The sequence below is a fragment of the Xiphophorus hellerii genome, chromosome 23, assembly GCF_003331165.1.
Source record: "Xiphophorus hellerii strain 12219 chromosome 23, Xiphophorus_hellerii-4.1, whole genome shotgun sequence".
Taxonomy (NCBI): Eukaryota; Metazoa; Chordata; class Actinopteri; order Cyprinodontiformes; family Poeciliidae; genus Xiphophorus; species Xiphophorus hellerii.
Window position 1 is genome coordinate 30,647,925 of NC_045694.1, and position 23,877 is coordinate 30,671,801.

At 40.7% G+C, this 23,877-nt stretch overlaps 2 protein-coding genes and 1 non-coding gene across 4 annotated transcripts; 1 reads left to right on the plus strand and 2 right to left on the minus strand.

The window, feature by feature from the left end:
* The first annotated feature begins 2,950 nt into the window (after positions 1–2,950).
* LOC116714788 (tectonic-1) lies at positions 2,951–14,199 on the plus strand. 2 transcript variants are annotated; one of them, XM_032555538.1, is made up of 14 exons: positions 2,951–3,224; positions 3,348–3,471; positions 3,921–4,054; positions 5,065–5,213; positions 6,791–6,893; positions 7,602–7,714; positions 9,017–9,037; positions 9,615–9,749; positions 10,368–10,499; positions 11,847–11,935; positions 12,071–12,208; positions 12,295–12,442; positions 13,571–13,702; positions 13,934–14,199. In XM_032555538.1, the coding sequence occupies exons 1-14, from the start codon at positions 2,984–2,986 to the stop codon at positions 14,078–14,080; spliced, it is 1,806 nt and encodes a 601-aa protein (XP_032411429.1). In that variant the 5' UTR covers positions 2,951–2,983; the 3' UTR covers positions 14,081–14,199. The 2 variants fall into 2 exon arrangements, with proteins under 2 accessions (XP_032411429.1, XP_032411430.1); XM_032555539.1 differs by lacking the exon at positions 9,017–9,037 and having other exon boundaries at positions 2,952–3,224.
* Positions 14,171–18,603, minus strand: hvcn1 (hydrogen voltage-gated channel 1). The gene is made up of 6 exons (XM_032555540.1): positions 18,424–18,603; positions 16,813–17,028; positions 16,540–16,644; positions 16,217–16,448; positions 16,005–16,117; positions 14,171–14,512 (listed from the first exon to the last, which is right to left on the minus strand). The coding sequence occupies exons 2-6, from the start codon at positions 16,984–16,986 to the stop codon at positions 14,456–14,458; spliced, it is 681 nt and encodes a 226-aa protein (XP_032411431.1). The 5' UTR covers positions 16,987–17,028; positions 18,424–18,603; the 3' UTR covers positions 14,171–14,455.
* Positions 18,604–21,296: 2,693 nt separating this feature from the next.
* On the minus strand, positions 21,297–21,497 carry LOC116715050 (small nucleolar RNA SNORA74). Its single transcript, XR_004338173.1, has one exon. It is a non-coding gene; the product is annotated as a small nucleolar RNA SNORA74 (small nucleolar RNA).
* Between the last annotated feature and the right edge of the window lie 2,380 nt (positions 21,498–23,877).

Consider the following 23,877-nt stretch of genomic DNA (forward strand, 5'->3'; position numbering starts at 1 on the left):
TCTGTGGTCAACAGTTTCTCCAGATCTTTAACTCTGTAGTTCTTCAAACATCCACTAGGTGGACATATTAGACTCAGTAAAGGGGCAGTATTATGTAAAATTGACTTTCTTTTAGCTTTACATCGTGTAATAATGTTATTTTCTCATTAAAAACATTGCTTTGATTCTTCCATACTTGTCTGAGAAATCCTTTAATCTCCATGGCAACCATTCAGCTATACAACACTGGGGTGGGCCTTTGAGACGCAGCTCTCTCTTCTGTCTGTTTTCACTGGGATGTAGTGATGAAACACAGAACCCTGATCGTTGGGGTGTCCAAAGTGTGGCCTGCGGTGCCCTTTTTGGCTCCCAGGTGGATTTTGTTCGGCCCTCAACTAGTAAAGAATTACAGTAGTCCAGCTTTGATGGAACAAACACAAACTTTCTTCCACTTCTCAAATATGCTTAAACCTACTTTGACTCAGCCTCTCTCTTGAAATCCCAATAAATACATTAAAGTTTGTGTTTGTCACATCACAAAATGCAGAAAAGTTTAAGGGGTGTGAAAACTTTGACAATATTTGGTTGTTTCCCATTTGAATGCTTCCTTAAATAAACACAGCAGCAGGTAGAGGAATACAAATTCAGTTCTCTCAGCTCTTTCCTTTGGAAATAACCTGTGGTGTGGTGGCGGTGGTGTGAAATGAAATCTGTTCCTTAGGAGAGGAAACCCAGAGAAGAGGAGGCCTGCCTGCTGTGTGTTCCCTTAATGAGCTCAGGATTTATTCAATAAGCCGTTTGCTTCCTAATTAATGCTCTAATTAGAGTTCTTTCCCCTCAGAGCCACACAGCCTCTCTCACACGACACAAGTGAGGGTCTGACCTTGTAATAACCTGTGTGTTTGTTGTTCAGTGATCATGACCAAACACACACACCCGCTGACCATTACCGTCCTTACCAGTCTGCCTCCCCCTGTTGGCCCGGCCTTATCCCCACACATTAAGATTTTATATATTTATCAGCGACACAGCCCACCCCGCCTTAATGGCCATTCTGTATTAATGAATGAGTGTGAGAGATGATGAGCGGCAGATAAAGAGTTCACCTGCACAGGGCCGTCATCAGGCAGAGTGAGGCCCAGGGTGAAAATGTGACTCATTCAACTGGGGGTCACTTTTGATGCAGCAAATTAAGATGTGATCTTTGAGAGGGCGTACCTCTATCAAAATGAAATAATTGCTCAGTGTCTGCCCAACTGGCACACAAGTTCATTTACAGCCCATCATCAGCACCAGATACCCAGGTTCCCCACGGCAACAGAAGGACTTATAGCTCATAGATATTGGTTCTGTTGATTGATTTATAACAGTGAGAGTGAAGTGTCCTCGCACATCTTCATGCTTTTACCCCATCATGATAAACAATAAAATCTGTACAAATGTTTTAAATTCACTTTTTGTACGATTTTGTACTTCCATTTGGGTCTCTACTGCTTCTAGAAACAGTGAGCGCGCGACAACACATGAGCATCAGTCAGTACTGAGCATCAGTCAGTACTGTTCATGCTGTTACTTTCTTTTTCATCAAATTCAACTTTAAATTCTATCTCTTCATAGAGATAGAATGTTGAACATTCTAGAGAGTGCTGGAACGTTCAACATTTTGCTGTATTTTTGCAGACAGTGTTCCTGTTTAAATGATCAAATTTATTAAGTTCCTCTAAAAGCTCTTTAGAAAAGAGAAACAATGAAAAAGCTTAATTTCTCTTAAACAATTTTCATACTAAAATGTTTTGATAAAAAGGTTATTCCTCATCTAAAGCCCATGGTGGATGAAAACAACTTTTCCACAGTAAAGATATTTAAATTTTTAGTTTAAATAGCCCTTCAGATTTTTTTAAAATGTCAAAATTATGCGTTATTTTTAAAAAACATAATTGACCGATTCCAGGTAGCATGTTTCACTGTCCTCTAGCTGAGCTGAGACCAAAATGAAATGTAGTGAGATTGTTTGATCTGCTGCTAAATTTGTTATCTGTTCGTTGTTGTGAATCTTTCCCAGCCCGACAAGTGATGGGAAGGATTTTGTCTTTAGAAAAGCCAGGAAAGCCAGGCGACTTGTTTTAACTAGATGTCCTGTATCGCCATCTTGTGGACGAAATAATTATATTTTAAGAAAGTAAAGGATCCAGAGGGAAAGCGTCTGGCAAAGTGTCTGTTTGAGCTGCTGTCATAGCTGAAATATAATGCAAACTTCATTTTATGTTACGCGTATTAATTAATCATTTATTCATTGCTCATGAAAAGGAGGTTTTTTCTGTATCCTTTGTGAAGTCGGCTGCCCTAAGAGGGACTGCATCTAAATATCCCGAGCCATCCTCTAGAGTGGACAGTGAACACATTTTGAAGAAAAGGGGGGAACCAGACTAGCCCGATTAAACTCACACAGGCACAAAGAGATCATGGAATCTACTCTGGTTGAGATTTGAACCCAGTACTGACTTGTTGAGAACTCAACCTGTTTTTCTTTCATGTGAAGCTGATTAAGGATGGAGCGTGTCATAGCGACCAAAGAGGAGAACCTGCATGTATGTATTTATTATTTTAATTAACTTTTATTCATCCAGGTGAGACGATGAGTATTTACAATTATAGCTGTAATTGTTATAAAAATGTGATATTCATATTACACATGTATGAGCAGAATGATCTAGTGATAAACTTACGTCAGTCTGTCATTTCAGCTTTGGAATTCGATATGACAGTGAAGGCTGGTTGTCGAACATTTACGGTTCCTTTTTATGGGGAGAATTTTTCTGCCATAATTCGCCAGCACACATTTTCAGTCTGAATCCCCCCATATTCCTCCTTTACTTCAGTTGCTGAACTGCAGTTCTGCTAACTGCCCATTGGCGGCAGTAACAACATTTTATTGCAGACAGAAACCCACCTGCAAACCAACTTAGAGGGAGAAGAAGAAGAACCATAGCAACGGTAAACAAAGATGGCCGTCTCAGTTTGTACAGTTTGGTCTAATTTGACCATCTTCGGTTTATTTATCTCAGTTATTTTGGTTACTTCCGCTGCAAGTGCAACGAGCAACAGCACCGCGTGCGAGAAAGAGAACTCAACATACAGATACAATCAGGATAACTGTACAGAGCCGTCAGTTACCCCCACAGAGCTGCTTCCTGAGGCCCCTCAGCCCCTGCCTGACTCCGGTACCCTCCTCTCGATGGCCGGTGGTAAGCTGTTTGTACATGGTCACCGACACAACTCAGCTGGACTAGCTAACACTCTAATTAATGCTGTAATAATCTGCTAACAACGCCATTGTGACCTGATATCTGCCTCGGTGTGTCTATCAGCTGACAGGTTGTGTCCCTGTGACGAGAACACGGCTGTGTGTGACATGAACTGCTGCTGTGACCGAGAGTGTAATAAGGATGACGTGGCTCTGTTCACCAGCTGCACGGTCACTACCGTGAGAAGGTGAGAGAGGAAAGGAGGGGAGGATCATCCAGAATGTTTCTGTCCTGGAGGCAGAACCCAAAGGGTCATTCACTGTCCAGGAATGAGCGATAACAGGGTTCCAACCCATGATACACTGACATGGAGTTTCCTTGTGTTTCTTTGTGTTTTCCATGGGACATTGAAGAAAGTATTTGCAGTTTATTTGGCTCATGTCTTAAAGTTGTCCATTCAACCATTGCAGTCTGTGTTTCTTGCAGTAATTCAAAACTGACTGGTGTAGAAATGAATTCATATGGGATTTTTATTTGTCTTTTACAAATGGACTAAAATGGTTAAAATTGTTTAAATTTAAGTCTAGACCCCGCCTTCACCCTACAACCCCCCCCCCCCCCCCCCCTCTCCCACACACACACACACACATATATTTCATATTTCATCCTGTCATCTTTCCATCCCTTGCCTTGCAGTGGCAGCAAGCAGCTGTGCAGCCAGGATGTAGCCGTCTACAGTATAACAACCGATGTATACGGCTACTTAGAGCTGCAGTCGTCTGTTCAGAGAGAGACCAACTACGACATCCTCTGCATCTGGTCCCAGAACCGTAAGCAGCTGTTTACATTCAGGTTGCTATGAAGAAACGGGGACCATGGTTCCTTTAGACGACGAGTTCATGGGTTTCAGCTCACTTTTAAGTGCTCACTAAACTCACACTTTTTGTTTTCCTTTTGTTATGAGGACACAATAAACATGATAACTCCTAAATATCACATGAAATATTTTGGTAAATAACGTAGATTAAGAGAAAACATATTAAACCAGAGTCAATATTTGCTTTTGCAAAAAGGCAGAGCTTTGGAGAATCAGTTTGGCTGCAGCTTATTTTGGGATGATTTTAAGTCCATTTCCTGTGTTCTGCATTGATAAAGGAGATTTGTATGTAAATGAGAATAATCAGAATATTTTTCATCAAATTCCCCCAGACGAGTGTCTGCACCTGCATGTTGTTCTGCATGTTCCAGCTGTTTCTGTGCTTCATCCCAGCTGTTGAACATACAGGCTGTAGAACTGGGTTTTCACACACTGCTGTGCCTTGTTGGCAGCAGTGGAAACTGTGGAATGAACTGAATGATGATCTAAAATTTAAAAGAACCTTAAAATGTAAAATTACATAAAATGTCAAATTACATATACTGTTATGTAGATGTATGTATGAATTGTGAGTATTTGTATGTATGTATATACATGCATATTTAAATAAGTGTATGTGTAGTTATGTATGCATGTCTATGGACAATAGATATCTTCCATTACTGTAAGCTGCTGAGTCTATGGGTAGGGAAGTATAAACCTTGACTTCAGCCTGTTAATATTTGGTGAATTATTGCTTTGTAAAATAGAATTATATTTTGTTTTCTTTTTTGTAAAATAAATGAATCTGAATCTCTTTAATAAGCTACACAGTGTGACATGCATATTAAGGCTGACAGTTATAACTGGTTGTGCTGCAGGGCTGATCCGTGCCACAGGGGGGCAGTGTGTAGCTCACAATATGAAGAACTTTAGAGTTTATAACCACCATCCATTTGCATCCATCTCCACTGTTGTGTTTAGGTTTCGATGGACTGTCTCATCCCTCACAGTCTCTTCCAACAGCCGACAACTTTGATTCCCTCTTCAGTCAGTTTGTCGGCTTTACATTTGACTCTGAGGGCGTCGGTGAGGGGCTGCCTGCAGAAGTCCAGGCCTCATCTGGATACCAGGTTAGTTTTGTTTTAAAGCTTGATAAGATGAAGATGTTTAACTTTATGAAAGAGTTTCTTTACTTTTCAAGACTTTTTGCAAAGAAAACTTAAACCCTGTAGAACAAAGCATGTCTAATGCTTATTGTTCTTCACTGTACGGAGTGTTATGCTCTGTTATGCTTTATTCACTATGATCAGAATCAAAAAGTTCAAAAGGAGACATCAGTAAGGCTCAATTAATTCTTATTCATTTGGATTCACCTGAAGTTTAGCCTGGTTGTTTAAGTGTCTGTTTAGGCAAGGAGCCGTTTTAATGATAACAATAATAATGCATTTTATTGGTAAATTACTTTTTAAAAACAATTGTTCGCAGCATGGGCAAAGAAATTTGAGTCTTGTAGAAAACAATTGACTGCTAGGTAAAAGCATTTCTTCTGCTTCGATTACCTGATAATATCTTCTTACAGTGAATACTTTCAAAAGTATTCACTTTGAATACTTGCAAAAATATTTAGAATAGGGGTGCGCTGATAAATTGGCCCCGATTTCCTTAATCTTGGGAGATCGTCCAATGCTTACATGTGAACCTGATCTTATCCATCGATCTCACCTGTAAGATGTGAGAATCAGCCACTGTCTCCTTTTGACTGCAGACCGCCCACCAGGTTAAATCTGGCGGTCTGCAGTTAACAATAGTCACCTCACTGTTGCCATATTTTCAGACTGAAAACGTTGGTATTGGTCAAGAATTGACAGGTCAGACTTTTTAAAGATCAGTGATCAGCCAGAAACCTGCAGTCGTTGCACCTCTGATTGAAAGCATTGAACTTTTACCCTTTTTGCCACATTAAAACCACAAACTTTAATGGATTTTATAGGATAAAACAGTACAATTCAGTGCGTACTTAAAATGATACACCTGTTGCAGGCTGATTTAGCACATGTTCAGCCCCATCACTGGTACTCCAGAATATAGAAGGAGTGCAACAGAAGTCACTCCTTCTAAATAAAAGCAAATGTTCTCTGAAGGCCTCAGAGGTTTGTTAGAGAATGTTGAACAAACAGCATCATGAAGACCAAGGAACTGGATGGAATGATTTAGATTAAAGCATATTCAGGGCCTACTCAAAACCCAGATCTAAATCCAATTAACAGCCTGTAGCCAGACTTAAACATTGATATTGACAGAGGCTCTCCATGCTGTCTGACTCAACCTGGATTGTTCTGCTTACAGCCTGTATTTGTTGACAGCTGGCAGAGAGCAGCTTTATAAAAAAAACTGTGTCAGTTTTCTTCTGCTTCACAGTTATAGTGTCACACACCAAAGTCCAATAAGATATTGTAGTCTGAGGGACATTTTATGACAAAATGTTGAAAATGTTGGTTGTGTTGGTTTCTGATCTGTTGTGGAAGTTTTCCAGAGAGATCGCTTGGATCAAAACAAAGCCGTAAAAGCGAAGCACCTGCAGCTAACACACGCTCAGCACACGTGCTAGCTCCTTCACAGTTTCAACGTTTTCATCGGGGTTCCGGGGCGAACTTGTTCTCCACGTGTTAGCATGTTCTGATTCTGTTCTGGTGGTTTGTTGTTTCAGTTTGGGGATGTTTTGGCTACGGCCGAACTGAACGGACAGAAAGGGATTTTCTGTCTTCCAGCTCCTGGTGTCACTGCTGACTGTGTGAACAGCAGCCCTGCAGGTAACCCATCCATTTAACTCTGACACACACACATACACACACTGGGTTTGTAATCTCATCAAAATGAACCAGAAAACTTTGACTTTTCAAAACTTTGATTTTGGTAAATAAGAAAACAGAGATACAGACTTGATGAAACTAAAGTGTTTCTTTGACTTCCTAACTATTTGTTACCCAATAACATTTCAGCTGAGCAGCAACAAAAACCGTCATGTTACTATATTTAGGTTAATGCCCTGAGAGGTTACTCATTACTGTGTCATGTTACTGTGGTGATATAAAGTACAGTACACAGTGGGCTGCAAAAAGTAGCCAAAGTCCAAAAGGAAACACAGTTCCAGCTGTAAACCTTCAGGTTCCTGCTGCTGCTCAACATGATGGATAGAATAGAACAGAATGGTCCTTTATTTTGTCCTCTAGAGGACAAATTTTCAATGAACATCAGAAAAGGAGTTAAAGAAATAGAGACATATGCGTTAAAAACTGTAATTGTTATTATGATTAAAATAGGCTAAAATAAAAACAGTCAACTTTGCACAATAATAACTGGCTGTTTACGAGACGACAGAATCGTGTGCAACAAGCAGCAGCTGTATATGAACCAGTTCAGGATTCTGCTTCTCTGGGTCTGAAACTTGTTTTCACATTTTGCCATTTCGTTTCAGGCAGATAAAAAGTTAATTCTTTCTGTCTTGGTTCCGTCCCCAGCGTTCCTGAAGGACCAAAGCAGTCGATGTTCCCAACGTTTGGCTCTGGACGGGGACTGTAGCTCCCTGCAGGCACTCAGGATGGACACCTACACTAACGTCCAGCTGTTAGCTGTGAGTTCAGGGGTCTTGCCTCCCATTCTGCTCATCTCAGGACACAATGCACAAAGCTCCACTCCAGCATGCTAACAAATCCATTTAGTTATGGAAATTTCAACACTGGTGTGAAGAAAAACTCCTATACATTCACAAGCTTTTGTAAGTTCCCTAAGTTCATACTCATGCAATTGTGGTGAGTATTATTTACAGCGGAATATCTTTTGCAAAGTTCTGCTTTGTGAAACATCCTTCTGTATTCAGGTCTTGTTAAGTAACAGAGCACTTCTCCACTAGTTACCTTCTGTCTGGGTGATTCACACACCACAACCCTGGAGTTTCCTGCTTCTTTTTCTTGAAGTACACTGAAGAAAAGTTCATCGATCAGACATAACATTATTAAAATAGTGTGTTGGTCCAGACCAGGGGTGGGCAACTCCAGGCCTGGAGGGCTGGTCTCCTGCAACTTTTAGATGTATCTCTACTTCAACACACCTGAGTCAAATAATGAGGTCATTAGCAGGACTCTGGAGAACTTGACTGCACTAAGGAGGTGATTCAACTATTGGATTCAAGTGTGTTGGACCAGGGAGACGTCTAAGAGTTGCAGGACACCGGCCTTCGAGGACCAGGATTGCCCACCCCTGGTCCAGACCCTGACAATGTGCTGGGGTCTCAGGTCGCCGAGACGTTAGCAGGAGCTCCTTTAGGTTCTGTAACTCCTCCATGGATCAGAGTTAAATTGACATGGTGAACTTGGAGTCCAAGTGAACATCTCAAACCTCCCTGAACCACTTTGCTTTGAGCCATCAGATCTTACGTAGACTGCGGTCGATGCACCTCTACTTCTAAAGCAATGACCTTGAAGACAGGAATGTTCACTTCCTGCCTGAAATCTTCCACCCGCTAAAATATCCCATCATGGACATCAGTTATAAACTTAACTGGTCATAATGCTGTGCCTTATGTTAATTAAAAGGTGAGTCTGATTTGATTTAAACGTCTTAGAGTGTCATTTCTGGTCTGCTGTGAAGCTAACTGAAGCTACACATAGCTGCACACAGATCTGATTCCTCCCCACATCTTGCTAAAGGCTCCAATTATTTCACTACAACCTTCACTGAGGAGGTTGGTAGACTGAGTTAGATCATGTCTGGATTTAGGATCTGAGATCTGAGCAGAGATTCCCCTCAGAGAAGAACATTCTGAAGTCAGCTAGCCCCTCAGCAGGAAGCTGCTAAAGTCACAATGTGGTTGTTTGAAAAAGAGAGAAGTGCAATATAAAAACAAATTATAAAAACAATCTTTTGTCTTTGACAGGGGAGGAATGCAGACGCAGCAGTAAGTATATTTACTGTTTGTTGAAATATTTTGGTTTATTTGTTTGTGAAATTTTTATTTTATTATGTGAGAAAAGTCGATTTCAGACAGTAAAAACTAAAAAATGTTGTGGCAGAATAAATAATGATCTTCACATAATTCTACACTATTTAAAAATTCTGCGCAATAGACTTAATAAGTGTAGAGCTCGACTACACCTCTCTCTATTTGTCACAAGACCATTCAGTTCCTCCTCTGTGAAGATCCACAGCAATGTTTCATGCATCCACTACACAATGTGGAAACGACCTAGTTCATGTTCTGCTATACATTACTTTCCATTTCATGCACATGCTGACATAATCAAGAGATAAACAGCAAACAGCATCTGTGTTTTAGCTACAAAAAGGATTTCCTAAGCTGATAACAAGTTAGTAGTTTAAGTTTTGAACAAAATGTGACAGGGCCTTAAAGTGGCAGCTGCAGCAGCTACAGTGAAGTACAAATGCTGACAACATCCTTCAGGTTCAGAGAAGATGTAAATCAACCATCTGCTGCTAATACCAGATGAAATTGTTAATCTGGTGTTTTCCCTCAGGTTGTTCCTGTGGATGTGGCTTCAGTCATCTTACAGTCCATAGAGGGCGCTCAAACTGAGCTGACTGTCAGCGATGGAGAAAACCTCCTTTCTGTTCTCACCACCTCCAGCGGCTGTGCTAACGTGGTGCTGAAGGTGAGTCAGCCCAGTTCAGTATATTTCTGATGGCTGGTTAGAGGTTGGCTCAAGTTCATCTGTGTGAAGCTAGACGAGTGAAGTCTTTCGAGAATATCATTTATTTACAAACCGACTCAACAACAGAGTGTCTTCAGTCAGGTGTTTCTTTGGATCTGCTGCAACACAGACCTCTACAGGAGATCCTTCCAGTCGTAACCATCTATAAAGACTCAGAACTCATTCAGAGCTGCTCCATCTAATATCCCCGTTGGAGTAATAAGGTTTTCCTTATTACCTTACTCAGGATCAGTAAAACCTGAATAAGGTTTTACTGATTTGCTTTTCTTCTGCTAGCACATTTGCTAAACTTCTGCTAGATTCAAAAGTCTAGCAGAGAATCTTTCTCTAACCATGACTTTGCTGAAATTCTGACTGTATCAACATAATCCTGTAAACCATAGCAGCAGACCCAAAGACCACTTGATTGTTGAGGGTTTTTTTAAAGCTACTGCTGAAATGTTAAAGATAAGAATACAGTCTTGAATCTCTAAAAAGAACATAATCTATATATTTATATTAAAACACATGAATGTTTTTAACACATGGACCAATTGCAGTGTCTTTTAATCTCCTCAGGCTGTTTATGTGATTAAGTATAACTCGAGTGGTGAGCTAGTAAATGCCAGCGTGTCTCTGGTGCTTGGATTTGTCAACACCAGCAGGACTCACAACTCACTGCAGCAGGAGTTTCTGGTCATGTACCTCCAGGTAATAATTCATCTTTTTATACTGCAGAACATTGTAGCATCACTTCTCTATAGATACAGCAGTTTCTCACTAACACACCTGCTTTCATGGTAAGTGTCATGATTTGATACGCACATTGATTATATAACAACGTCAGAGACTTTTGTTTCACAGTAGGTGTAGGGATGCACCAGTTGCAGTTTTCTGGCCAATCACTGATTTTTGGCTGAAAAGTTGTCAAATATAACAACAAAGTTGCTAAGTTGGTAACAATAGCTGTTTCCACTGGCCATACAATTGCACAAATTGGAATTACAAAAAATAAAAAAGTTTGGTTCATGGAAACTGTGTGATTTAAAAAAATAACTCTTTGTTAGTCAATGAAAGGTTTTTCATTGAATAACATGAGTTATGAGTTATTCATGACTCATAGCTACAAATATTTGATATTCATGGCTATTTGTAGCCTCCAGTGGCTACAAATAAGCCACTTGGCTACAATTATTTGTAGCCACTGGCCTCCAGGGACAAGGCGCCGCTGCCTCCTCCAGAGCTCTCACAGTTCATCAGAAGTTGAGTTTGTCCTTCCAAACTGTCCAATCCGAAGCTCTTCTGTAAAACTACCAGCTATAATAATGAGGGACTTGTTGTTGCAGCACCTCAATAAGATGCTGACATCTTCTCTGATGGCTGAGGATGAGCACTAGTGTCATGGCTGAAATATGAAAACATCTCATGTAAATCTTTACATCCATCGCTGCCATCACTTTTAATGACATATTGCATGTCATTAAAAGACATGCAATATGTTTCATGTATTCATGTATTCCCACATGAATACATGAAACATATTCTTGTGGGATTTCATGTGGGAATTGAATTGCATTTATTATGTGATGGAAACGCCACAATTTCAAAATAGTGTTTTTTTGACATTAGTAGAATATCAAAAAGGCAAAAACACAGTTACTGGGGTGGCTGTTGTTAACCGCACACGTTCAGACGTCCTGGTGGGCAGGCCTGTTGGTCAGTCCTCTCTCACAGCAGAGCAAAGGAGACAGTAGTTGAATTTCAGACCTTTGCAGAGGGAGATGAGATCGGTTGAACGTGTCGGTTGATTGCAGATCTCCCAAAGTGAAGGAAATCAGGTCAGATTTATTGGTGCGTCACTCATTAATTATTTGAATTCTGTAATAAAACTCTATGTTTTTGCTGCTTGTGTAAAACCTACCAAGTGGGTGTTGAGTTGACTAGTGAAAACAATTGGTGACAATTGTGCTCAATTCTCTATAAATTGATAATGAACTGCACATGTTTTTCTGACACTAAATCAAAGTGGTTTTGTTTTTTCCTGTGCTTTGTATAAAGGCGGATGGTGGGGAGCCTGCAGTCCATTACAGTGGAAACCCGGGTTATGTGGTTGGAATGCCTCTCATGTCAGGAGACAGAGCAACAGAATATCCTTGTTCTTATGGGTTTCTAAGCCATGGATGACAGTGAAAGTATCTGGAAATTTAAATATAAAGTTCTTGTTAGGGACAAACTTGCTGACTCGATTTGATCTGGGATGTATCCTTATCTATCCCCTCCACTGGTATCAGTAGAAGTATGAACCTCAGAGATACTCTGTCTCTGCTGCAAAGTACCAAAGACCAGGACTGTCTGAAGGGTCCTCACCAGCGCTCTCCTGTCCTGTTTGGTCAGGACTACATGTCAGGCTGCACACTAAGGCAAAACACCCTGCTAGCAAACACATCTGTTCCCAGCAAGGTGTTCTCTTGTCACGTCTTACCCTACTGTCCTCTTGCCACTCCAGACTGGAGGATATAACCAACTGCTCCCTCGTCTCCCAGTCGCTCTTGAATGTTCTGAGAGGACCAAGTCCCCCACAGTATGTGGCTTCCTTTGGAAACTCCCGGTTAGAAAATGTCCTGGACTGGGTGCCAATCAACATGAATCCCATGGTGAGAACAGTTTGAAACGCACATATTATGGTGCAGATGTTCCAGTAATCTGTGTAAAGATCACAAGGTGCAACACAAACTTAGAAGTCTTTTCCAGGGTTAGCTAGACTAGCTCACCTCAGTGGTAGAGGAGCTGAGCACCAGGGGCCTACTGTGCTTTTATTTTTAAAAATGTTCAAAGTTGACAGGAAATTTGATTACGTACAAATCACATACGTTATTGACAGTAATGTTACTTTATGCATTTCTTGTATACGAGCAAGAAAAACAAAGTATGTGATGTTCATACTGCAAAATGTAATCAACGTGTACGCTATGTGTAAACAGCATGTCCACAACACGTAAAATACATCTATGCCTTTTTCCTTTATGCGCCTTAACAAAAGGTGTACTTTCTGTTGTTAATTACGCATGACATTGTGCAGTTATCACATGTGAAACAGTAAAGTATGTGAAGTTTCAGTAACACTTTATTTGACGGGTTGTGAATAAGGCTGACATAACACCGTCATAAACATGAATAAGTCTTCATGAATATTTATGACTGTTGTCCTAAAGTGTCATTCGGTAAGTATTACTGATTAAACTTTAGCTTTAATAACATAAAGCTACATAATTTTTAAAGTTTAATCACTAATACGTTTACAACAAATTTATGTCAGACCATGATTTCTTGATTAATGTCAAGTTGTCATAACAAAGACATTTTGAATAATGTCAATTTTGTATTAAAAGTGTCATGATTTGCCGAATGACACTTTATGACAACAGTCATAAATATTCATGAAGACTTACTCATGTTCATGACAGGTGTTATGTCATGTTTATGACAGTGTCATGACAGTCTTATTCACAACCCGTCAAATAAAGTTTTACCGAAACTCCACATACTTTATGCATTGTCTATGTGTCAATGTCCATTAAAGGAACGTTAAGTGTATGTTCAGGAAGCCTTTCACAGGCTCGGTGGAACGCGCTCCCCCAGGGCAGCAGGTGAGCCAGCTGGCTCATTGCCTCCTCCGCTGCTCCTCGGACTTTGGAAAGAAAAAGTGTATTTTTGTATTTTATTTCAAGCCATGAAGCTGTTTGATGCTTGGTGGTGACACATTTTGTTTCTATCTTTTGCAGGAAGCCCAAAGTTGCAACATCCCACTGTCACTTCATTTAGAAATAGAATGGACCAAGTACGGATCCCTGGTGAACCCCCAGGCTCAGATTGTGAGCATAAGAGAAATGATTGAGACCAACCAGAGCAGTTTGGTAAGACTCACCAATACTTCCACATGATGCCATAATGCAGTGAGGCACAGGTTTGAAGACCACTGACGATCTTCACCATAACATATTACAAATAGCCAAAAAGGAAAGTCAGCATTCAAAGAGACTGAGTGATAATAAGTGGATGCTTCCACTTTGTCTATAGGGGAATCAGACCCAAAGGGACCAGGAGGAAGTCATTTGTGTTGAATGTGTGTTTGTCCTCTCCCACAGGTTCTACTGTCTGGTGGCAGCAGCATTGTACCAGTCAGAAGCTCAGTGGCCTTCATCCCTGTATCTGCAGCAGCTGTTCCTGGTTACCGAGCCTCACCCAGCATTAATGCCAAAATACCCTTTGATTTTTTCTTTCCTTTTGTCTGAACCATCCAGTATGAATGTGGCACTTCTCTCTACAAACACTGGCAGGTCTTTATTGTGTAAATGCTGTATAGAAACGTTTCTGTGTGACAATTTTAAAATAAAGTATTTTATTTTTACTATCAAATACAAAAATCAACTTATTTAAAGCTGCTTTTCACAGAATATAATACTTGATGGTATATAGATTTCTGTACAAGTTATCAGCTTGAAGTAGTCTGAACATGTTTACAAGCCCATGAAACGCAACAGCTTTGACTTTTAACAGACATTTAACAGAAATGCCCTGTAGGGGGCGTACTATTAAATGAGACTGGTAAACAATAAGTCATACAAAGATCAGGTCTTTTTAAGAAGGTTACCACAGAGTTCATAGTGTTAGAATCCGATGCCATGTTTCTTCAGCAGAGCCTGCAGCTTCTGGTTTTCTTGTGTCTGTCACAGAAAACAAATGGTATGTTGTTAGAACTTCCTCGCTTCCTGGAACGGGAAGCACTGAGCTACTGCCGCCTCTCTGTGTTTAACCCGGCCTCTCTCCTAGACAAATTTACACTTTTTAACTAACAGGGTTAGCACAAATAAATCTTTAGTTAGTTGCTAACTTCAATTCTAATTATATCTGCCCCAGAAAACCTGCAACCCTTTAACACCAATTTAATCTTGACATTAAAAATGACATGTTCTATAATACCCTTAATGATAGACTTTGAGCTTACATATTTTTCTCTACAGTCAGTGTTATTTTGTTTCTGAGTTTCTTCTTTGCAATAGAAAGTTCAAAGAAGCCACAGAAAAAGGTTTTATTTCCTCCACTGTCATACAGAACTGCTGTGTATACAGTCTTCACCCACTTCAAAATAAAATGTAGTTTTATTGTCATTCACTTTATTGTTGAATGACAATAAAGTGCCTATGTCGATACAAGCAAGAATATCTTCAAAGTTAGCAAAAGCGTTAAATGAAAAATTACCTCCATTATTAGCAGATTAGCAGAAGTGTTCACTGTACACTGAATGTGATTGTACTATGTAACCAACTAGGATCATATTTGAATATATTTAACAAACTTTGGATCTGTCCATATAGAGTAAATGGATTAGCTTGTACGTTTCGGGAGGTAAATTTGATCTTTTTTACAACATGTTTTGAGGTATTGGCTGTAATTAGAACTGTATAAAAAAGCTGATTGAACAGATCAAATGAGTTTAGAAATCCTGGCTTCCTACTTCTTAATAGAATGAACTAACATGACATACTGTCATCATTTGTTACAATACAGGATCACCACTAACTGATTATCTAAATGCCGCTTGGCTTATTTATACATCTGCTCATTTATTCACTTACCAAGTTTTGCTTCCTAAACCAGACTTCATGAGATAAAGGAGCAGAACAACAATTAACACTATGAATGTACTGTCTGGTTTGGTTCCACCCAGATTGTATGTGTCTACATTGACAGTGAGTTCTTCACTATGTGGGTGTGAACATGGACAGGAACACAAGCAGGTTGTACAATGATGTCATTTTGCATGTGTATCTTTGGGCTTCCAGTTTCTCCAAAGTCTCTGTATTTTTTAGTTGTTGCCCAGTCCAATTGTAAGCACTCCTCCCCCACAATTAATTAAAAAGTCTGGACTTCAAGGTTTCACAGTGAAATAATCAATTTACAGGTGAACATCTCGCCAACTACAACGGTTCCATCCATGGAATACAATGAATGCAGTCTACTGCCAATCAAATTGGCTAAGTCCGGCTTTACCACCCCTGAGATGGTTACAAAAAAACAGATTGGAGCCACGTAATCTCTGAAAGTGGACATGAATCTGGCCGCGGCTGACTGATTGAAGAAACAGTCAAAGCACCGTCCATGGAGAATGGGCATTTAAGACCTCCACACTGATCAGATTAAGGTTCAGAAGCTCACCAGCTCATCATTGCGCTTCTGTAGCTCTGTTGCTCTTTCGACGAGGTGATCGTAGCTCTCCTTCAGCTTGTGGATCTTCTGGTCTGCACGAGTTTTCACCGACACCAAGATCCCTGCAGTGCATTCAAACATGGTCAGCTCTTATTCTTAGAACACCCACTGTCCATCTATATACTGTGTATCAACTAAATAGATATTGGAGTGTCACTGACCGTTGACAATTCTGGCTACCCTCCAAAGTCGCAGCAGGATGAGGAGACCCACTCCATCAAAGGCATCCTCATGGAAGATGAAAACGATGTCCAGCACAAATGATACAACCACCACCAAACCATCAAACACCTCAAACTTGTGATGGAAGAACTCAAGGCGGAACACAAACAGCTTTCCAGCTAGCTCCACCATGAAGAAGGTGAGAAGGGCCAGGCTGAGGTAGTGGAACACCTGCCAGAGAAACACGTACAGCAGTCACGGGGATATGCAGTTTCCGAAAAAGAAGCCTGGGGACGTGTCCGGATGTGAAACCGTGTGTCACCTCAGGAGCAAGATGACCGTGTTCCAGCTTAATGACAGACAGGTCTATTAGCAGCTCCGCCATGACGAAGATGGCGTCCAGGACAACCAAACACACCACAGCGATCTACAGGCAAAGACAGCAGAGAGAAATGTTCTTCCATCAAACTAACAGGTTTGTACAGTTCATTGGCGTGTTTTATATGATGAAGAGTGTATATGCATCTCAATATAAACGTCTATGTTGCCCAGTAGAGGTGTGTGTTAGAAGCGTTGTGCAGCAGGTGGGGTCTACCTGGAAGCGGTCTGAGGTGTAGAGCCTCTTCAGTGAAGCCCTGAAGGTGGGAGCTGCTGGGTACTGGCCGGTCGCTGGACTCAGCTCCTCGCTGTCTACATGCAGCTCCTCCTCCACCCACTGGCCAGGGTGCACGTCGCCCACGGCCGTGAAATGCCTCAGGTACCGAGACATGGCAGAAGGTCACACACAACACGACGGCCCACCTCAGCTCCGCTGTGGGGGACAAAGAAAAAGAAAGAAAATCTAATGAATCATTTTCATTTGAATATTTCAGAAACTCTTCAGATGATGTTGAAATGTGCAGCTTACAGAGTTTATCTGTGGACTAAAAGCAAGAGTTTAAAACTGGTGATCTGTTCTGGTCCTTTTCACATTATGGAAACATTTCTTCACATTAGACAATCAGAGTTCAGTTCTGCTTTCCTTCAGATTGCAACATAAGATGAATCAACTTCACTATTTCACTCTGATGTTGGAAGAAAACAGAAGGAACCTGCACAGCTCCAGGAAACAGCGTTTTCATTTCATGCTACACGTTTCAGAATTTATTCTGGAAAACTGATAATGGCAGCGAGTTTAGCAGCTCCGATACGTTAGCTCTGATTTTCTCTTATCCTTCAGAATATTTTTCGGTTGAAGCGTTGCTGTCCGGTTCTGGATGCGCTCACTTTTTGGCTCTCACTTTTTTACTTTTACAATGTACCGCTTTTGTAATTGTTAGCAGCTAGTTCACATCTCAAAAGACCAAATAGACTTGAAAAGGAGACTTCATGGACGCAGAGCAGAACCAGAAACAGCTTCACCGTCCACAGCAACTCCCTGCAGAATGCAACATGAGATGAATAAACTTCACCATTTGGAGATATTTTGATTATATGAGTTGCAACAACATGCAATTTCCCTTTGTGATGAATAAATTATTGATTTTAATTGGTCAGCCTCTCTTTCCATCTCCCTATCAAAGCTATTTCTTCTTTCAGGTCTGAATTCATTGACAAACAATCTCTCAGGTGTAGCAAGTATGAGGCCAGAATCTTCTTCAGTCCCACATAAAGCAGCAGGCAGTGGGGTGGGCCTATTCAAAGCCCGGTGTGCCCTACCCCTGCATTTACAAATATGCAACTGAAAACTAATTCATGACACCAATTAAAGTCCACAACTAAGTCATATACAGAATATGTTTCTGTTATTTGTATCTGATGCTTATATTTCCCACTTCTCACCACAGTCTCCCCGCCCCAACCCAAAGATTTTATTGGCGCCCTGTGCAAACAGCCACAGGCTTTAATAAACAGGTCTAACATGTTTACTGAAGAGCTTTCAGTAAAGTTCATAAACATGTCTCTGCTGTTGAAAAAAAACCCCCACCAAGTTCCCAAGTAGTTTTACTTTTCAGTTAAAAGAATCTGAAACTCTGTCAGAAATCAACGTTATTTCTAAAGCGAGATTTAAATGAGCAAAGAAAAAAACGCACAAACAGTTTCTCCTCCAAGTTCTGGAAACCTGCAGACGAATCGGCTTTGAGAGGATTTTTCCCCCCAGGATGAAAGGAGAGAAAAGCGGCCACATCTGATAGCAGCACTGAGGAAAAACGGGGAGACTTCTTACCTGATGTCTTTGCAGGAATCAATTGTTGTTCCGCTGTCCGCCGAGGGAAGCTCAGCCGCTGCTGGCAGGAGGCTGCAACTCGTGATCAAAACAACCGTGTGGCTCTGATTCTGCAGAGCCAGCATTACTGACAGGAGCAGCGACCAGCGGCGGCTCGGCTCGGTTCAGTGGAGCGGAAGCTGTGTCTGTGAGGGACCGAGGAGGAGGAAGAGGAGGAGGAGGATTCTGGGCAGGTCTCTGCTGATCCTCTCACTTTAAACAGCTCCAGAGAAATCAAACTTCTGTCATCCAGTGTTGTGCTCTGCTGCGTTTATGTGGCCCTCTGGATTCTGGGGCCACATCAACAGAACCTCCGAGATAACACCTTTGTGCTTAAACATTATTTTAATCAAATCAAAGCGGGTTTTATTTGTTTAGTGCCAAATTATCACTGTGAAAAGATGCTCAATTTTACTTAGAAATACTCAACTTATTGATAGATGATAGATATTTATCATTTTAACAGGTTATTAATGGCTACTTTTAGCAGAACATTCTACCACAAGAAGCACTTTGAGGAAATTCTTGATTATAATATGACCAGAAATGAGTTTGACATCCAAACACCTCACGTCTTTCACACTTTGACCTCTAGATGGCGATAAAGTTCGACTTATGTCATGAGGGCTAACAGGTTTAAGATCCATCCATCCATTTTCTAACACCTTGTCCCCAGTGGGGTCAGGAGGTGCTGGTGTCTGTCTCCAGTTAACGTTCCGGACGTGGCAACAGATATCTGTAATTTAAATGCAAGTTAAAGCAGGACTATCTGGACTGACAAGAGGCTGTTTTTTATTCCAATTTTATATTGTTTTAATTTCCGTCACTAATAAATATGTTGTTTTGTTGTGTAATTGTAAAAAAACAGTGACAGGAAAAAGACACCCTGGAATGATGCTAACTAGTTTGTCACTGAACACAGTGATGCTCAGTTTGCACTGGGACAGGAAGGAGGGATTATTCTGATACAGAGGTTAGAGCTGCTGCTGACTGACTCATCTATTAAGTGTGGTAAAAGGTACATGGACAAGTTAAATATATGAATATCTCGGTATTTTTCTTCCTTTGTTCTTTAAATACTAGAAAATGGGGGCAAACAGTCTGTAGCTAAGATAACTATCCTAAATGGTTGATAATCTCAAAGTCAACCCCACTATCTTAGAGAAAAACTGGGCTACAAATTGACACAATTGTCTGGGAGTGGTAACATTTATTTTTTACTGATAGAAACAAATTTAAAATCACAATACAATTAATTTTATAATTGACAAGGCCCCAATTTCTTTTCCATTTCTATGAAGAAAAAAACAAAAACAAAACTATTTTGTGGAGGCCCCCCTGCCGGTCAGGGGCCCTTGGAATTGTCCCAACTTTTCCCCTCTTCACAGCATCCCTGGAAACAGCTAATGGGGATCCAAACAAATCGTACAAACTGCCACTGGATCCCTGCTGACAGAATGTAAGCAAACTAAACACCTTTACCAGCAGGAAAATAAAGCACACACACATTCAGTTCAAGTTTTTTTTATTGGCTTGATCCATTTCAGCTTGAAGCATACAGTCTCAACAGCAAGTCATGTCTGAAGTAAAAACATCAGTAAAATAAATGATCGTTCATAACTAGGACATAGTGACTGTCCTGACGGCAGTAAAGTGAGACGGTGGCTCAGGTTGAGTAAAGACGGTCCGGATGCATCCTCCTCCAGTCAGCCTCCTTTCACCTGATCACAAAACAGTCAGTATTTCACTGGATTTCTAACAATGAAGTTAGTTTGTTGTTTCAGGTCTTCAGTCAGGTTCTAGTAAACTGGTTTTACTTGAACCTGTGCCAAGTCCTGACTTTCTCTCCCAATATTATGATTCCACAGCAGAGAGGAGTCTCTGCCATGGCAGTACCGATTGGGTCAACACCTATTCCTGCTTCCTCACACACCTGATCCACCTGCCACACTGAGCTCTAGCTGCAACTGCTGCCCCCTGCTGGCCAGCTGCTCTCCATGCTGCTGAGAGAACAGAAATCAGTCAGAGGATTTAATCGGTGGTTTGTAGCCAGGATGTGTTGTGGCTGCTGTGCTCAGGGTTTTTCTTCACCATGGCTTTGGTCAGTATAATGTGTTATGAGACATCACAGCACACAGCCAGCTCTACCTGAACCACAGCAGGAGTTCACTCACCTTCTGTCTGCAGGAAGGAGCAGCAGGACCGTCAGCAGAGGGCGCTCTACAAGGTCCGCCTGCAACAGAAAAATTGAATTCATTTTCAAAATGATTTCTCTACGACCATGAATTTAACTCAATCATGAGCTGCAGCTCTTCAGGAGCTCCTGAACACCTTCTACATGTTTCATGACTTCCTGCTTGCTTAACTAACCGTACTGGCCGCATTCAGACATTTAAGGTTCTAAACAAAAAATTCAAGTGAAGGAAGTTTTACCTCTGGGGGCCCTGCAGGGGCCTGCCTTATCATTTCACCTTCAACCAGCTCAGGTGACTGGTAACTACCTCTCCTTTACAAACCTGACAGACTGTAGAATGTGACCAGGACTGAAATCCATTTGTGAAATAATTACTAACTTACCAATTGATTAATCATTAACTAGAATATCCAGACTCAAAATGGCCATTTGCTGAAACATATTCAGAGCAGTAACTAAGCCATTAAATCTATACATTTTGCATTGAAGATAAATGACAGTGTTGTTTGTGGGGCGCTGCAGTGCTTCATTCAGCATGCGACCCAAACCCCTCCTGACCCCACATGGAGAAACGTTTGAGAAAAATCCGATAGGAAGTCTGAGAAGATTATTGTCATCCATCATTATCAACCAATCAGGAAGTGTGAAGCCCTCCACTAGGCCCGCCCTGCAGTCCCACCAGGACCGGCCACTCTCTTTGGGCCACGCTCTGCTGCAGCTCAGCAGCATCAGCCTCCAGAACAGAGGGGGCGCTGCTGAGGCGGAGAACAGAGGCTTTCTCTGCCAGCCCTGTAACACTGAACCAGGCAGTCAGGGCCTGGCCAGCTGACTTAGAGCTGGGTGTGTGTGTGTGTGTGTCTGTGTGTGAGTGTGTATACCTGTAGTCCCAGAGGGGAAGCATGGTGGGGGTGGGGTTGTCTTACAGCTCCTCCATCAGGTCGGTTCAGCGCCTCTGATATGAAAGGAAGATGGTCACTTTAGCAGCATTCATGGTCAAGAGCTAAAATCAGACATTCTCTTTTCCAGCAGCTTCACAAATGGACTCATTTAGCTGAAGTAGTGGGTGGTGTTATAGAAAAGATGTTAGGAAAGCTTTCCTGAACAAAGCTGAAGTTGGTTTCCAATTGAAGACGAGGCTAAAAGGTGAGTTTGTCTCTTTTTCTGCTTTCTGCTCAAGTTTAAAACTTTGAGAAAGAAGAATGTCACTTTAAATACACACTAGACTACTCTAGAGAATTTCAAACAGTTTGATGCTTTTTTTATTTCTGGTTGAGACATTAAAACTGATCCAGTTTAAAAATTACACTTTAAACTATTCAATCCAGGACTGATTGAATAGTTCAATGACTGACTGACCCTCAGTCGGTCAATCATGGCAGGTGGCTGTTCATACTGAACTAGGTTCAGCTGGATTATTAACTCTTTTCAACTAAATTAACTAGTGCATTAACTCAAAGCACTGAATTACCCTTTATTAAACTTTTACAAATAAATAAAAAGTTTAACAAGTCACAGTATGTGTTTCAAATAATCTATTGAAGGTTCAAAAACGTAAGTGTTCTAGTTTTAAAACTAGAGCAGTTTAAAAATGCTCAAGGCAGTAAAATATTGTTGGAAATGTCCTTAAAGCGTTTCACAAAAAGGAATAAACAGTCGGAAGCCAACTTAATGTTTCCAGAGGTCTATTAAAGAAATATTTAAGTTTTCATTCATTCATTTCTGAAAACTACCGACGTTATTTTTAGCATCAATCAGCAGAACACAGGATTTGTGTTTTTCTGCTGAGGGAAAAACGATTTGTTGTAAAATTGGGAAACATTAAAATACCACAGAATCGTTTTCATACAAGATGGAGGCCTTTTCAGGTATTAAACCATTATATCCACATAACACTCTCGTTTTATCAATGGAAGAACAATAAGAAGCACTTACACTTCGCCACAACTAGCATATTCCACAAAACACCGCATGGTAGCAGCCCGCAGAGAGACAGACCGGATGCCGAGCGGATACTTATAAACTGCTCACCGCTGGGGATTGTGGGAAAAAGGAAGCTCTTTCAAAGATCGTCTTTACGAAAGATGTTTTACTCGCCTATTTTTTACAATGAACCTTGACAAACTCATTCTGTACTGTAGTTTGAATCATGACGAAGGCAGTGGAGGTTCAAATGTCATTTAAAATATGAATACTAGTATAATATATCTGAGTTCCCAGGTAACACTAATTGGGAAAATACACCACATTACCTCTGTAGTGTTCCATAGTGCATGAATGTGTGTACAGCAGAGAAACTGACTTGCACACACACACACACACACACACACACACACACACACACACACACACACAATGAAAAATCAAAGGAAGAAAGGAAAATGTGCAAATAACAGGAAAAAAAATAAAATAAATTGTCTTTATTCTTTATAACTACAATCCCAAAATCCATGTCTTATTTACATGTTTCCTTTGCACTTAAGGTCTGTGACTTTCCGAAAATGTTGGAGTGTCAAATTATTAACAAATTATAAAGTAAGACAGTAATAGATAATAGATTTAGTTGATTGTAATCATGATTTCTGATAAAAAAAAAATACATCAGCATTTGAAGAGCTAATGGAGAGAAAACCCAGTTTGTTGACAAATATAAAATAAATTTCCTCAGCATCCTTAGAATTAATGTCCCTTTAAGACATATTGAGTAAGAAATTAGGGTTGTCTGGCAACATGTAGTATGTTTGCTTGTTGAAAGCATCATATCCTAATAAAAGGAAACCCAACCTGTCTTTCAAAATAAAATACAAATTTTATGATAAGAATAAGACCGGTGATTATTAAATTCTAGTTATTATGTCTATTTTAGTTCATAATTAGTTTTGTGACAGAGATGAATATAATTCCAACTTCAAAAGAATAATAGAATAATGAGTAAGAATATTATGTGACCCCCACAAAGTGTGGTCACATTTGGTGGATTAAATTGTGATCTTAGTTGTTTTGAGGTTTTGGGGAGCAATGTCACGCAGTAACACGGGTGCGCCGCTAGATGGCAGAAGCGGGCTCTTGCGGGACTGACGGTGCATCATTGCGGTGTCGAGGAAGCTCCCTTCCATTCGGATGAGAGCTACCAGCACAGCAACACCGTCTCCTGTGGCTCATTTGTTCTTTTCCTGTTAAAACAGGTTGGTCCGGGTCTAAACTGAAAACTGTTACGTAATAAA